The sequence below is a fragment of the Loxodonta africana genome, chromosome 5 (genome assembly GCF_030014295.1).
Source record: "Loxodonta africana isolate mLoxAfr1 chromosome 5, mLoxAfr1.hap2, whole genome shotgun sequence".
NCBI lineage: Eukaryota > Metazoa > Chordata > Mammalia > Proboscidea > Elephantidae > Loxodonta > Loxodonta africana.
The window spans coordinates 77,132,130-77,145,207 of NC_087346.1; the positions used below are offsets into that span (position 1 = coordinate 77,132,130).

The following is a 13,078-nucleotide window of genomic DNA, read 5'->3' on the forward strand; positions in this document are numbered from 1 at the left end:
GGTATTTTAAAAGGTATCCAGGCAGCAAAAGGGAGATCAGGAGTGACCCTGAAGGCTGAGCGATCACTAAGTCAAATACTGCTGTAATCCTACTGATACGGGTACAGGTCTGAACCAAGCCAGTGGCAAGAAAGAGGCAGACTAATATAAATGACAGAGGCTGGCGACTGCCAATAAACAGGAGGGAGGAGATGAGAATATCACTTAGGTTTCCGACCTGAGTAGACGGAACTCCCATCCACCGAGATAGACATACAGGAAGAGCAGGTTTAAGAGTCACCAGAAACTTCCAAGTGGGACAGTCAGTTGTGAATAAACAAGTTGGGAGCTCAGTAAAGAGGTCCAGACTAACTACACTGAAAACGAGGTGGAACAGATGACGCCCCATGTGGACAGCTTCACTAAGGGCATCTAGGAAAAAGAGCAGTAAAACCCTGAAAGAAAATTGAAGAGGGTCCCAGGATTTTGCAAGCCACAAATAACTTCTACATCTCATTAAATCAAAATCTGAAAACAGAATATATTGTCTACTATTTACCAAGGTTATTTAATAATAGAGGGAAGGTCATCCTCTAGCAGATTCTCCACTGGGGAGGCTAGGAAAACATGCTTCTGTCTCTAGGGAAAAAGAGTTTTATATGAAAAACATATTCAGTATACCTGATGCTTTTCTAACCAACTAGAGAAAATAAAGGTCTACAAAATACTAGATGGGGAATCGCTGCAAAAAAAATGACTATGATCACCACTTGTAAAACCTGAGTTTTGAAAAAGAAATGCCCAAACAGCCAGAGGGTTAGCAGGGCCCTCTGTGACAGGCAAGCTCCTAAGGATGACACAGCCCCAGTACTTGTTCACCAAGCAGCCTTCTGATTAGAATTTGGCTTGTCCACAGGAAGCCTGCAGTGATCTGCCAATCTGAGCATTCTAATCTACTTGATACCTTTTGCAATTACCTGTAAATTAACAGGCATTCAGGTTAATATACCAATCTCTGTGAGCTTGCTTAATATGAGTACAATCCAAAGAGAGGTCAATGCCCAAGTGACAGATTCACTTTCTATGTCTCCCAGGCTAAGGGCCAAAGTTTGGACTGTGGTAAATTTATGAGGAAATATTACCTAGAGAACTCTGGTAGCCAGTTAGAGAGCTTACCCTAGAGGCACTCCAGCCTCAATTCAAGCCTTCCCGCTGAAACAGTACTTTTTTTTCTCTTAACCAGAAGATTTAAAAATTAAGGTATGATTGCACAGTAGTATAATTTATTAATATTTTTATTTTGAGCTGTAATCTGTAACCACTTCAAAAAATCCACTTCAGAAAAACGTCCCATGGATGCTGACTTACCAGTAAAAAAGTAAGTCATCAATGTGTAATTTATTATACAGAATACACAATAAATTATATTTACATGCAATGACTAGACTATCACACACGCAAGGTAAAAAAATACAGTATTTTTATGTACATTTTTTAAGATTTACATTTTCATATACAAAAATTTATAAAGTTAAAAAAATTCTCTGTACAAAACCTAATGTGTACAGAGTTTACATATCCCCATTCTTACGGATGCATCACCACACAGATATGCTTAAAACTATAATACTACACTTTTTTTTTTCTTACTTCATACTCAATCTTGGCACCCATATACTAATACCATTATTTCTGAAATGTGAATAATAAAGGAAGCAAAACACAACCATGCATTTTTAATATAAGAAAATTAGATAAAATGTTCTATTAGATCAGCATTTATCAATTCCATAGTTACCTAGTTCTGTTCAATTTCCTGTGCTGCTTTTGTACAGGTACATGCAAAACTAGCAGATTATGGATTGTTTTAATAACATTAAAATAATACTACAGTCTGATAATACTTAGGTACTAGGAATGCAACTATCTAACAGCCCTAGCCTGTCAATTATTTCTGCTTTACCAGAAATCTCAATGAAGACATTACATACTAAAATTCACAGAAATGTCAGTAATTGTAATTTCTAAATTTAGGGTCTGCATCAGATAGTACACTGATCATTTAAAAAACAAAACAACAAAGTGTCTGACATTTAAGAGTATATTCTCTCTTCTGAGAATGAGGTTGGGGAAGACCTAAGATAAACCATTAAAGGATTATCCATTGTCCCTGCTAAGGAAGCATTTGCACTCCCAAACTGTTTAAATAAAGACACCTGAAAGCTTTATAAAAAGTTTAAGATAACTTACATTATTCATCTTTAAAAATCTCCTTGAAAAGTAGTAAAGTGAAGGTAACAGCCCTTACTGTCCTCCCCCAAGTAGCTAAGTTCAAAGAGGAAAATAAAGTGCCGATGTTTAAAATTTTTCAATTGTTTAAGAGGCACTAACCCACTTGATGGCTTAGGATTAAATATGAAAATAGGCCAGATCTGATCTGAATAATAATAAATAGAAGGTAGGTATTCTAGTCTATGCAGTCCCTGCCTAGATGGGGGCTGGACCTGAAAACTACCTACACCCCCATTTATTGCTTAGAAACCTGTACGCACACTTTAAATTCTGACACAGAACAATTAGATTTCTAAGACGGTAGGCACAGTGCCTGTGCCACTTTGAAGGTGAAAAAGAAGGTGCACTCCTGATCACTGGGAGGAGAGCTGCTGAGATTCTCTTCTCCACAACTCATGTCTTCACAAGAGTCCTCACTAAGGCGAAAAAGAGAGACAAAAAGGATTCCATTATGTAGCATACTCTTTTGTGTTTTACAGGCAAGACAAAACTGCTACATGAGTATCTCTAGTCTTAAGATTTTTATATTCAAAATTTAAGCTATACACAGAGAAAACTTATAAAGTCTATTGTAATCTCAGTAGAAAATATTTTTTAAGAGGTTTGAACAAATCACTATCTACCAAACTAATACTATTGTATCAATAATTCAATCAGCACCTTATTGTGGGATTCTAAGTATTTTAAGTCCAATAAATACAAACTAAGGACAACGTATTTCCTATCAGTTTATTTAGAATGACAGGGATGTCTTTCTTGCATCAATAACTGCATTGATGCTTTTAAATATCAAACCAAGAATCCAACCAGATATGAAAATGTAACTTCTGGTCCTTTACCCTTACCTATAGATCAATTTAGTAAAATTACACACTTTACAAAAAAAAAAAATCACACTCTGATGAAGACAGACATCTGACAAAACTATAGGAACAACAAAAAAAATCTGCCCCATTAGTGGTGGTGGTTTCCTTTCTTTTCCAGCCAACTACTCCTCAGCCTCTTTTCACAGCATCACACCTGGAACTCTTACTAATGTTTAAAAACTCAAATTTCAATTTTTTAAACTAAACTGTATTTCAAATAAAAAGAAAGGTAAGGAGGGAGATGGGGGACAATCTGTTTAAAATGGAGAGAAAGAGAAAAGGCTTCTAAAATCATTACCTATTTTAATAAAACTATTTCTAATTAATTTTCTCACCTGAAAAAATGGTGGTATTAGAGTAGGGGCTTTCTCTGAAAATGCCTTATAATATTTCACGGTTTTATTTGGACTATCAAATCCAGTTAACATGTAGTCTGGGGATGTCTAATTGGTCAAAGCACCTTCTTACCTTTCACTTTCATCAAAACAACCCCCCTCTGGTATTGTTGGCAACTCGGGAACACTATAGTAGCTATTGTGGAGGTTCTGGGCTGTGCGCCTTGAAACAATCCAAACCAGCTTTTTATGATCTGGTTTGCAACATTCGGGAGAAGAATACTCTGCTAGACATTTAGAAACCAACTCCCTCCAGTAAAAGAACTCAGTGTCGTTAACCTGAAAAAAAAAGTTTAAATAAAGACGTTACGCAGTGGTTCCCAAACCTTGCTGCATCTTGGAATCATCCAGAGACCCTTAAAAAAATACTGATGCCTGGCTTCCTCTCCCAGATGTTGTTGTTGCTAGATGCCTCAGAAATCGATTTTTGATCCAGTGACCCCATGTGACAGAGCAGAATTGCCCCATAGGGGTTTCTGGTCTGTAATCTTTAGAGGGGAGCAGATCTCAGGTCTTTCTCCCACGGAGCCCTGCACTGATTTAGTTGACATGGGGTGCAATCTTGGCATCAAAAAACTTTAAAGCTCCCCAGGTATGCTTCAAAAATTTGTGGACCCCTGGTTTAAGGGAACAGCACAATAGGTATAAACGATTTACATTAGAATTCCATACACAGAAAGCTTTGCCTCTCTTAAAAGACACACTAACCTAAAAACATGGTAGGTCTGTTAATAAATTAACCATCTCCTCTTTAACAGTCCCAGTGCAAATGAATTTAACGTTAACTTAGGTTTCTGTAGCAAAACATTATTTGGATTATAATAACATAAATTTATTATGATACCAGACATATGCTAATAGAGAAGTGAGAAATATGAGAAAATCAATCTGCCACAAAGGACACAGTTCCTCCTCCACCACTGGGGAGTGCCCCAGTTTACTTCAAGGAATCAATATTCACTGAAGACGTTGCCAGATAACACCGTAATAAAAAGTGCAGATGAAAGCCAATAAACTCGTGATTAAAAGTCAGAAGTTATCTACGTTACAAAATGCTTCACACTGCATGTTTCTTTTTTTAATACTATGATTTTTATATCATATTCGTTTTCATTTCCACCAAACCCAGCTACATCTTAAGCTCACTGCAATCTGACTTCTTCTACTTCCTTGTCCCTACTCTACTGAAATCACCCTCCAAGGTATCTAATCTTTAATTCTCATTCTACTGTACCGTTCATCAAAATTCAATACTCTTGACCACCTCCTTCTTGAAAACCTCTTTCTAACTCAACAGTCTACATTACTTGTCTAAATACACCTTCCTTCACTGGGCTTATAAGGGGGGGAAGGGCAACACAGGGACCCCACAGCTTCAACTAACCCCTAAACAAGAGACTTCCCACAAGTTTCTTATGGTTTCAACTACTGCTTCTTCATAAGACATTCCAAATCTTAATCATCAACTGTGGTTTATCTTGAGTTTTTATTCCTGCCAGATGCCTGCTAGATACCTACCTACCTGGAAAGTATACCCACCAAAAAACCAAACCCACTGCCGTCGAGTCGATTCTGACTCATAGCGACCCTATAGGACAGAGTAGAACTGCCCCATAGAGCTTCCAAGGAGCACCTGGCGGATTCAAACTGTTGAGCTCTTGGTTAGCAGCCATAGCACTTAACTACTACGCCACCAGGATTTCCGGAAGGTATACGAGCACCTCCAGATCGTCATTCTTTCATCAAATTAACTCCTCCAAATTTCCTGTCAAATGTGTCAATATTCTCTCGATCATTAAGTCCAAATCTTGGTCATTGGCGACTCCTCAACTCATTTTCATGCTTGGGTCCAAAACCACTGTTTGAGTTGGACATCCTTACTCCCACTTGTGACTATCTCCTAGACATTCTATCTGGAAGCCCACCCAAAAAGGACTTCCTAAACCCCTTTAGTCTGCCCAATTTCCTGGCTATACATCTCTGCTGCCCAAACTTGCACTAAGATTCTTTTGGTCCAGCCAGGCCAAGTCATAGCCTCTCCTGGTCTGCTCTACTTCTCTAACAAAACCCCAACATACTCTCCACATTGACTAATGGCCTAGCACTGAGACACAACAATAAATGACAGAAGATACCATCCCATGTTAAGTTCCACTTCTCTCCAACTAGCCTAAGAGGTTAAGAAAACGGACTGTGCTTTTGTTTTACATCTCTTTATGACTCCAGAAACATACCGGGCTAGCCTGCCTACAGGATTTAAAAATGGAAACACTGCTGATGGTAGTTTGGTAATGTTAATGATGGGATAATGATTCGATCTTATAGATGTGATGATTTGCCATCCTATCCCATTCATGTATTTAGTCTACTTTCTAGTATGCATTTGAGAACGATGCACATGCGGCAATGTACACAGATGTATTACCACCTGTCAAGAACACTACAGAAGGGATGCCTGCATACTGAAAGAAGCTGGGCTAAGTGACCAAATTCCCTCTCAATTTAGTCTGTATGAGTCAAAGTTGCATTCTGAAATCTAAACACTTGAGATTAAAAAAAAATTAGGAAGGAAGCGTGTTTTAAAGAATAAGGACTAAAGATATTTACCTTGGAATGTTTTTTAACAAGCAGGAGAATTTCCAATAATTCAATGGATTTCAAAGTTTCTATTTCCAGATTAAGAAGGCACAAAGCTAACACAGATGGCTACAAAAAAAAAAGGATGAAAGAAAATAAGTATTTTTTAAAAATTCAAAGTAATGCTTGTGAAAAAGCAAGAAATTGACTTACTTTTGCTTTTGAAAACACAAGTCGGCAGTTGCAAGCTTTCAGCTGAGCTTCCAGTTTATCAAGGCTCAATATTTCTTTTCTACACAGTGCAAAGAAAGGACAAAATGCTTATTAAACAACCGAAGATTTTAAGGACTTGACATCAAAAACCAAAACTGAAAACTTAGAGGAAGTAAAAATAAAAATTTCATTGGCATTCTAACTCTACTATTAGCTACAGCAATGCTCAAAGTACATTTTATTTTTAATCCCACTCACCTTTCTGAAGTATGACAAAGTACAATAGTGTGGTATAAGTGCAAAAAGTTTAAGGCAGTAGTAGCTTCCAATTCATAGTCCAATTTTTCCGAAATTATTTTTTCCATCCGTTTTATGTCAGAGGCGGTACATTTACACTGACTAATCCGGATTACATCATGAGTGGATGGAATATTGCATTCTTCCTCAACTATTCTAGCAGCCAGTAAAAAACAACATACTCCAATACAAGACAAATGTTTAGGTTTCACCTGAAAAACAAATAAAAGGCCTCTTCTAACAACCGTCACTTTGACTTAATAAAGCAGACACTTAAAAGAATACTGTAATGATACCCTTACTTTTAAAACAGAACACAGTCACGCTGGTCCCATGTAAGTATTTGTCTTAACTCATAGTTCTACTTAATCATTTTTACATTTTAGACATTAAACTCCTTAAAAAAAAAAAAAAGTATTTTGAGTGCTTGAATTATTCAATTTAAATTTTAAATTCAGATAAAAAGCAAACAAAAAAAAAACTTCAAAGCAGGTTCAAAAGTTAGATTTCTAACACTGAGTTATACTTTGTATCTCAGATTATGAAACCTATAATGTTATAATCTCCCCCCAAATTAAACCTTTTAACACCAAGATACTACTTCTTTGGCTATAAAAATACTGTTTATCTTTTTATGCAGAAAATCTTTAAGAATCATCTCATGCTTCAATGCAGATTTGCCCAAGAGAAATACTCTATCAGTCATGCAGAGGGAGACATATATAAAAGCTGCCACAGACAGATGGCCGCCCTTTTTTTCCAGTGCCCTGAAAACTGACCCAGCAGCTGAAAGCAATCCTATTGGCAGAGGAATCACCACATTTTCTAACAGTTGCTGATCACAGATAGTAAGATAGTGGTTCCCTGCTTTGAATGACTTTTCATAGGGAAAGCAGTGGGTCACCTTTAGCACACTACTATACTTCCATTTATCATGTTTCAGTATTAAAAACACCTAGGCTCTAAAAGAAACACAATAGGAAATGAAAATATAAAAATGCTATTTTAAGATCTATATACATAAAGATACCTAATACACATTAATCTTCATTTTGCCACATCTTCAAGGAGAAAGTGAAGGGTACAGCAAAATCTCACTTAAGACACAACACATTTAATTTTGTAGTCTCTTAATATAAGACTAAACATCACACTTCCAATTATTGGAAATGTTTATGTATAATGTACATTATTACATTCACTCAACGAATTTATTGAACCCTTGTGTTAGCCATTGTACTAGGCACCACGTGTAGAAATATAAATATGTATTTATAGAAATTATTAAATACCTTCATAAGAGCCAAGAATCTGTCCAAAATATTAACAGCCAGGACAAAAGTTTCAGTGCAAGATCCAAAAAAGTTGGTTAAACTCCTTAAATCTTCTACTTTGGCATTTCTCAATCTTGAACACAAAGTGTTATCATTCTGCAATAAAAACCAAGATCCAAAGTTTATGATTTTCTTAGAACTAGATTGGATAATGCTGTTGTTAGGTGCCAACAAGTCGCTTCTGACTCAAAGAACCCACATATAACAGAACAAAACATTGCCTGCTCCTATGCCATCCGCCATCCTCACAATAGTAGGCATGTTTGGGCCCATTGTTGCAGCCACAGTTAAATCTAAACAGATTCAAATAAAGTACTTTTTCCCCCTTGATTTTAAAGAACCTGGGATGGGGTAGAATAGTATCATATAAGGAAAGCTAAGCACTTCATCAGACACAGAAAAATACTCCTTGCGGTAGAGTCGATTCTGACTCACAGCAGCCGTATGGGACAGGGTATAACTGTCCCATAAGGTTTCCAAGGACCAGCTGGTGGATTCGAACTGTTGACCTTTTGGTTAACAGCCAAGCTCTTTGTAAATCATTACTTTTTAATTATTATCCATCATTACAGAGCTTTAGCGACTCAATGTAAGGTGAACTGTTGCCACACTTCCAGAGGATTATAACAGCTAAACGTAATTCGATTCCCTTAGGACGCAGGTAACGGGTTTCTCCTTTTTTTTTTTAATAATTTCAGATCCTACTAAAAATAAGTATTTCATAACCAGAGGGTATTTCCACAAATCTACGGCTTAATTCCCAGGGAGTCTCCCACTCAGAAGCTGCGGTGACACATTTGGAGAAACACTTCTGTACAGTACCATTCTTATTCTAGCTAAGAAACAAAAAAAGCATGACACTGTATTAAGGTTTACCTCAATATTCCAGGAAGACCAGTTTTGGTCTTAAGAAATTCTGCAGCTTTGGTCTTGATTCAATTGGAAAAAAAGTTATCCCCTCCAAACTCCATCAGCTGCTTGAGTGACTCATCTTTCCCGGGAACTTACCTCTGGGGTAGCCTCGATCAAGCTCAGCCCTTTTTCTCGAGGTTGGAATCTCTGTTCTTGTTCCAGGTAGAGGCTCAACAATCCGAAGAGCTGGACCCCTTCGTGACCTGCCAAGTCCTCTGTCCCCAAATCCTTCATCTGCATCAAAGACACCACGAACAGTTAGCATGTATCCTGGGGAGGGCGAGGGTGGAGAACAGAAGGATTAGTGCGAATACCTCCAGCGGGGGCGTCCCAGCACACCCCGGCGAGGACACAGTAAGGAGACCAGTCACGTCGACCAGAAGCCCCAGGGCAAACCTCATCCGCCGCCAAGGGGGTGTGGCGGGGGAGGGGCAGCGGTCACGTCCGCCGCCAGCGCTGGGTCCGACCAGCCAGCCGCGGGCCTTGCACAACAGGAAAACTGGGCGGCGGTGTCCGGGCAGTCCGGGCCTACCTGAAGCCACGGGGGGAGGGACTCCCAGCCAGCAGGCTGCACCGAGGGCAGCAACTGCAGCGGGTTCAGCCGGTGGGGACGTTGCACAATAGGTGGCAGGAAAGAGAAAGTCTCGCGACCGAACAAAGAACCGGAGGGCGGAGACTCCAGGACCACGCCCCTACCGGAGACCCAGCCCAGAAGCCCCTCTTGCTGGGTTCGAGCCCCGAAATCTTCCCCATGCGCTTCGACAGCGCCTACTCCGGACAAACCCAGGTGGCAGCAGCTCCTGCCCGAGCGCGCGACGGGGTGGCGCGGCCCCCAGCCGGGGCCCGGGGACAGAAGCCCAGCCCGCCCCGTGCCCGAACACCCGTACACCCAGCGACGCCACCGTTCTGCAGCTGTGCGGGGCCCTAGGGCTGCCAAGCCAAGAAGCACCACCCCCAGGCAAATCCCCGTGACAAAACAGGGAGGAGAGCACCGAAGGAGAAAACCACCTCCAGCCTCCTGAACTCATCCATCCCTCCCACCCTCATCTACCCGCCGCCGGGCGCCAACTCCCCCAGGGCTGGAGCGGACGGCTGTACCAAGGTCGCTCCCAAGGATGAGGGAAAGCACCGGGCCACTGCGGCCAACACCTCTCCGCCAGTTCCAGCCGCGAACAAAGAAACCCAGCGATCCCCGGTGGGCCCACTCACCGTGCCGGAGACGCGCCTCCGCCGGCCCGCGGCGCCGAGGCCCGGAGGGAACTGTGCGCGGCGGGGGCGTCGCGGGCCTGCCTCCGAGGTCGGGGCCCCGCCGCTTCAGCGGTGCCCCCGGACCGGCATCGACCTTTATCCTTGCTGCCACCGCCACCTCGGCCTCACAGCCCGGGCTTCATCCCGCTGCACGCGCGCCTACCCTCTCGCTGGGGCGAAGCGCCGGCCCTCCAGACCCGCTGCTCCACCAGCAGCTCCCCCGCCACCGCCGCCACAGCTGAGGCTGCGGCGAACCCCTTGTTTTTGTTTTGCGCTTTCGACGCCCCCAAGGGGGCGGGGCACGTGACTCCCCGCGGAGGAATCCTCAGTGCCTCAAAGGACTTTGAAAAAGAGTCCCTCCCCTAAACCAGTGACTCCAGCCTGTTTTATGGCTTCCTCGGCGCTCCTTTGCTTTACCGAGATAGTCCCCTCTCGGTTCTTGGGCGAAGGGTGAAATCTGAGCGTAAAACTTATTCCGCGATTGATCCGAAGTGGGAGGGTAATGAAGGCCTAATGTTGAGAAGCGGAAGGAGATAGTTCTGGGGCTTCATAGCACCCTTTAAAGGTCCCTGATTTGTTTTGTTTTCGCTGGTTTGAAAAGTCCGCCCAAAGTAGCCGGCTCTCTGATTGGATGCGGGGGAGCGAGGTGAATGCTGAGGTCCAGATTCACTCTCGAAACCAGATTGGCCAACTGATTAGTCTTTGAGCCCTCTGATTGGCTTTCACTGTATCTGGCGCTTCTATCTTCCTTGAGGCCTTAGCAACTCTGGGATCTGGATTGCGCATGCCTGAGTGGGCAGAATGAAGGAATTCATTTACCTGTCTTGGGGGGTTTGCGCCTCCCACCTGCCCTGGGGGAATGCTATGCTGGGTTTCTCAGCGCCATCCAGCCAGAACAGCCAGATAACCTCTGTGACAACTTTTCACCACGTTCATTCTATACTTGTCCTGCGACCCCTTTTGCGATAACCAGTCGTGATTAAATTTGGGGGATGTATACTGAAATATGGAAACCCCTGTGGCGTAGTGGTTAAGAGCTACAGCACCTAACCAAAAGGCTGGCAGTTCGAATCCACCAGGCGCTCCTTGGAAACCCTATGGGGCAGGTTTATAGGGTCGCTAAGCGTGGGAATCGACTCCACAGCAACGAGTTTGGGGTTTTTTGTGTGTGTGTACTGAAACATTGAGTAAAACCCTATGGTGTTTTGGGTATTTGCTTTAAAATTTCAGCGGGGGCGGGGGGTGGGAAATAGGGAGGATAAATGAAACAACATTAGCAAAAAGTTGAAAGTTGATGAAGCTGGGTGGTGAGTACACGAAGGTTCACTCTACTATTGTTTCTAATTTTGTGCACCTTTAAAATTTTCCACAACAATAAAATGTTCAAAGCAGAAACTTTTTAAAAATTTACCTGTGCACATTAATGAGAGCACATAAACATCTGACAACTACTATAGCGTACCTCCAGAAGCTGTAATTGTGCTGTTGTTTTAATGAAGACCGCCGGGGTTTTTGATCATCCATCAATAAATTATCATTTATTGTTCCTTATAATTAGCATTGTTATTGCGAGGTGACACCCCTCCAGAGGCGGGGCAAAAAGCAAATGAACCAGGTGCCTTTTAGGCCTTAGAAACTTTGACACGGAATGTATTTGGAGGATGTGGGTGGAGACTCCTCTGACCCGTTATAGTCCCTTTCCTTACTTTCTCTCTTCTCCCCTTCCCACTGCCCCATGTATTTGAAAAAGAGTAAATAACATATTCGTGGGTTCTAGTCTAAATAATCATCCCGGAGAACAGATTTCTCTTTTCGAATAGTTCTTCTGTTTTCTCTGAATTGTTTTATTTGCAAAAGACAAAACCAAAAACCCACTGCCCGTCAAGTCCGACTCATAGCGACCCTATGGGACAGAATAGAACTGCCCCACAGAGTTTCCAAGGAGCACCTGGTGGATTTGAACTGCTGATCTCTTGGTTAGCAGCTGTAGCACTTAACCGAAGGCACATAATATACCTTTAGCAGCAGCTGTCTCTACTTTCCAGAGCAGTCAAGGAATTTTAGAAATAGATCCCTTTACATATGAGCTAGGACTAGATACAGGCGGAACCCTGGTGGGGCAGTGGTTAAAGAAGTACTGCTACTAACCAAAAGCTTGGCAGTTTGAATCCACTGGCCCCTCCATGAAAACCCTATAGGGCCGTTCTACTGTGTCCTATAGAATCGCTAAGAGTTGGAATGGAGGAGAGGGTAACAGGTTGGGTTTTAGTTTGTTTCAGATACAGGCGTCTGGAGCACAGACCAGCTGGGGAGAGAAGCTCAAAGAGCTTCTTATGTTAGTGTGCTCTTGCTTTGCTCAGAGTTTTGGAAAATAAAATAACATTATCAGACTAATTTTAAATGATTTATTCCATGCTTGTTTGATCTTGTAAATATTATTAAAACTATTACTTTTACTTGACATAACCTGACTGGAAATCTCTACTGATAAACTAAATGGGGACATGCAACTAACTTTGAAAATAGAGCTAAGATTAGAATTATGTAGATGACAGCTCACTGTACAAAGTATAAAAAGGCTCAGTGGACAGAGTCCACAGAGAGGCAGAAAGTAGCTGGAGGAGGAAAACACATCATGAGAGTTGTGACCTAAACATGAAGAAGACTGGGGACTTTTTTTTTTAAGCAAGGGGGTAGAGGTAGAAAAGGAACAAATGATATAGAGTAAGTGATATGAAAGAGGAAATGTAAAATTATGTGATAGAATATTTTGAAAAAATAATAAAGATATAAAACAAAAAGATCTTGAAACTGCCGTTTGCTTAGATTGCTAAATGCTATAAAGTTGTACAAAGTATACATAGCGTGTATATACATTGGAAACCCTGGTGGTGTAGTGGTTAACTGCTACAGATGCTAATCAAAGGGTCGGCAGTTCAAATCCTACAGGCCCTGCTTGGCAGTT

At 41.6% G+C, this 13,078-nt stretch overlaps 1 protein-coding gene across 2 annotated transcripts; it reads right to left on the bottom strand.

Annotated features, from left to right (window-relative positions):
* Positions 1-1,258: 1,258 nt before the first annotated feature.
* On the bottom strand, positions 1,259-10,179 carry CCNG2 (cyclin G2). 2 transcript variants are annotated; one of them, XM_010594119.3, is made up of 8 exons: positions 10,075-10,179; positions 8,962-9,099; positions 7,912-8,049; positions 6,581-6,831; positions 6,323-6,401; positions 6,140-6,238; positions 3,606-3,811; positions 1,259-2,687 (listed from the first exon to the last, which is right to left on the bottom strand). In XM_010594119.3, exons 2-8 carry the CDS (start codon positions 9,097-9,099, stop codon positions 2,564-2,566), a joined length of 1,035 nt encoding a protein of 344 aa, XP_010592421.1. In that variant the 5' UTR covers positions 10,075-10,179; the 3' UTR covers positions 1,259-2,563. The 2 variants fall into 2 exon arrangements, with proteins under 2 accessions (XP_010592421.1, XP_003414184.2); XM_003414136.4 differs by lacking the exon at positions 10,075-10,179 and adding an exon at positions 9,180-9,288.
* Between the last annotated feature and the right edge of the window lie 2,899 nt (positions 10,180-13,078).

Excerpts from the sequence above, each read along its gene's own strand:
- CCNG2 (XM_003414136.4), bottom strand. The coding sequence starts at position 9,266 with ATGAGGTTTGCCCTGGGGCTTCTGGTCGACGTGACTGGTCTCCTTACT. Across the intron at positions 6,402-6,580 it reads CTTTGTCATACTTCAGAAAG|AAAAGAAATATTGAGCCTTG; the intron begins GTGAGTGGGATT and ends TGCACTGTGTAG. Across the intron at positions 2,688-3,605 it reads TGTTTTGATGAAAGTGAAAG|TGAGGACTCTTGTGAAGACA; the intron begins GTAAGAAGGTGC and ends TTTTCGCCTTAG.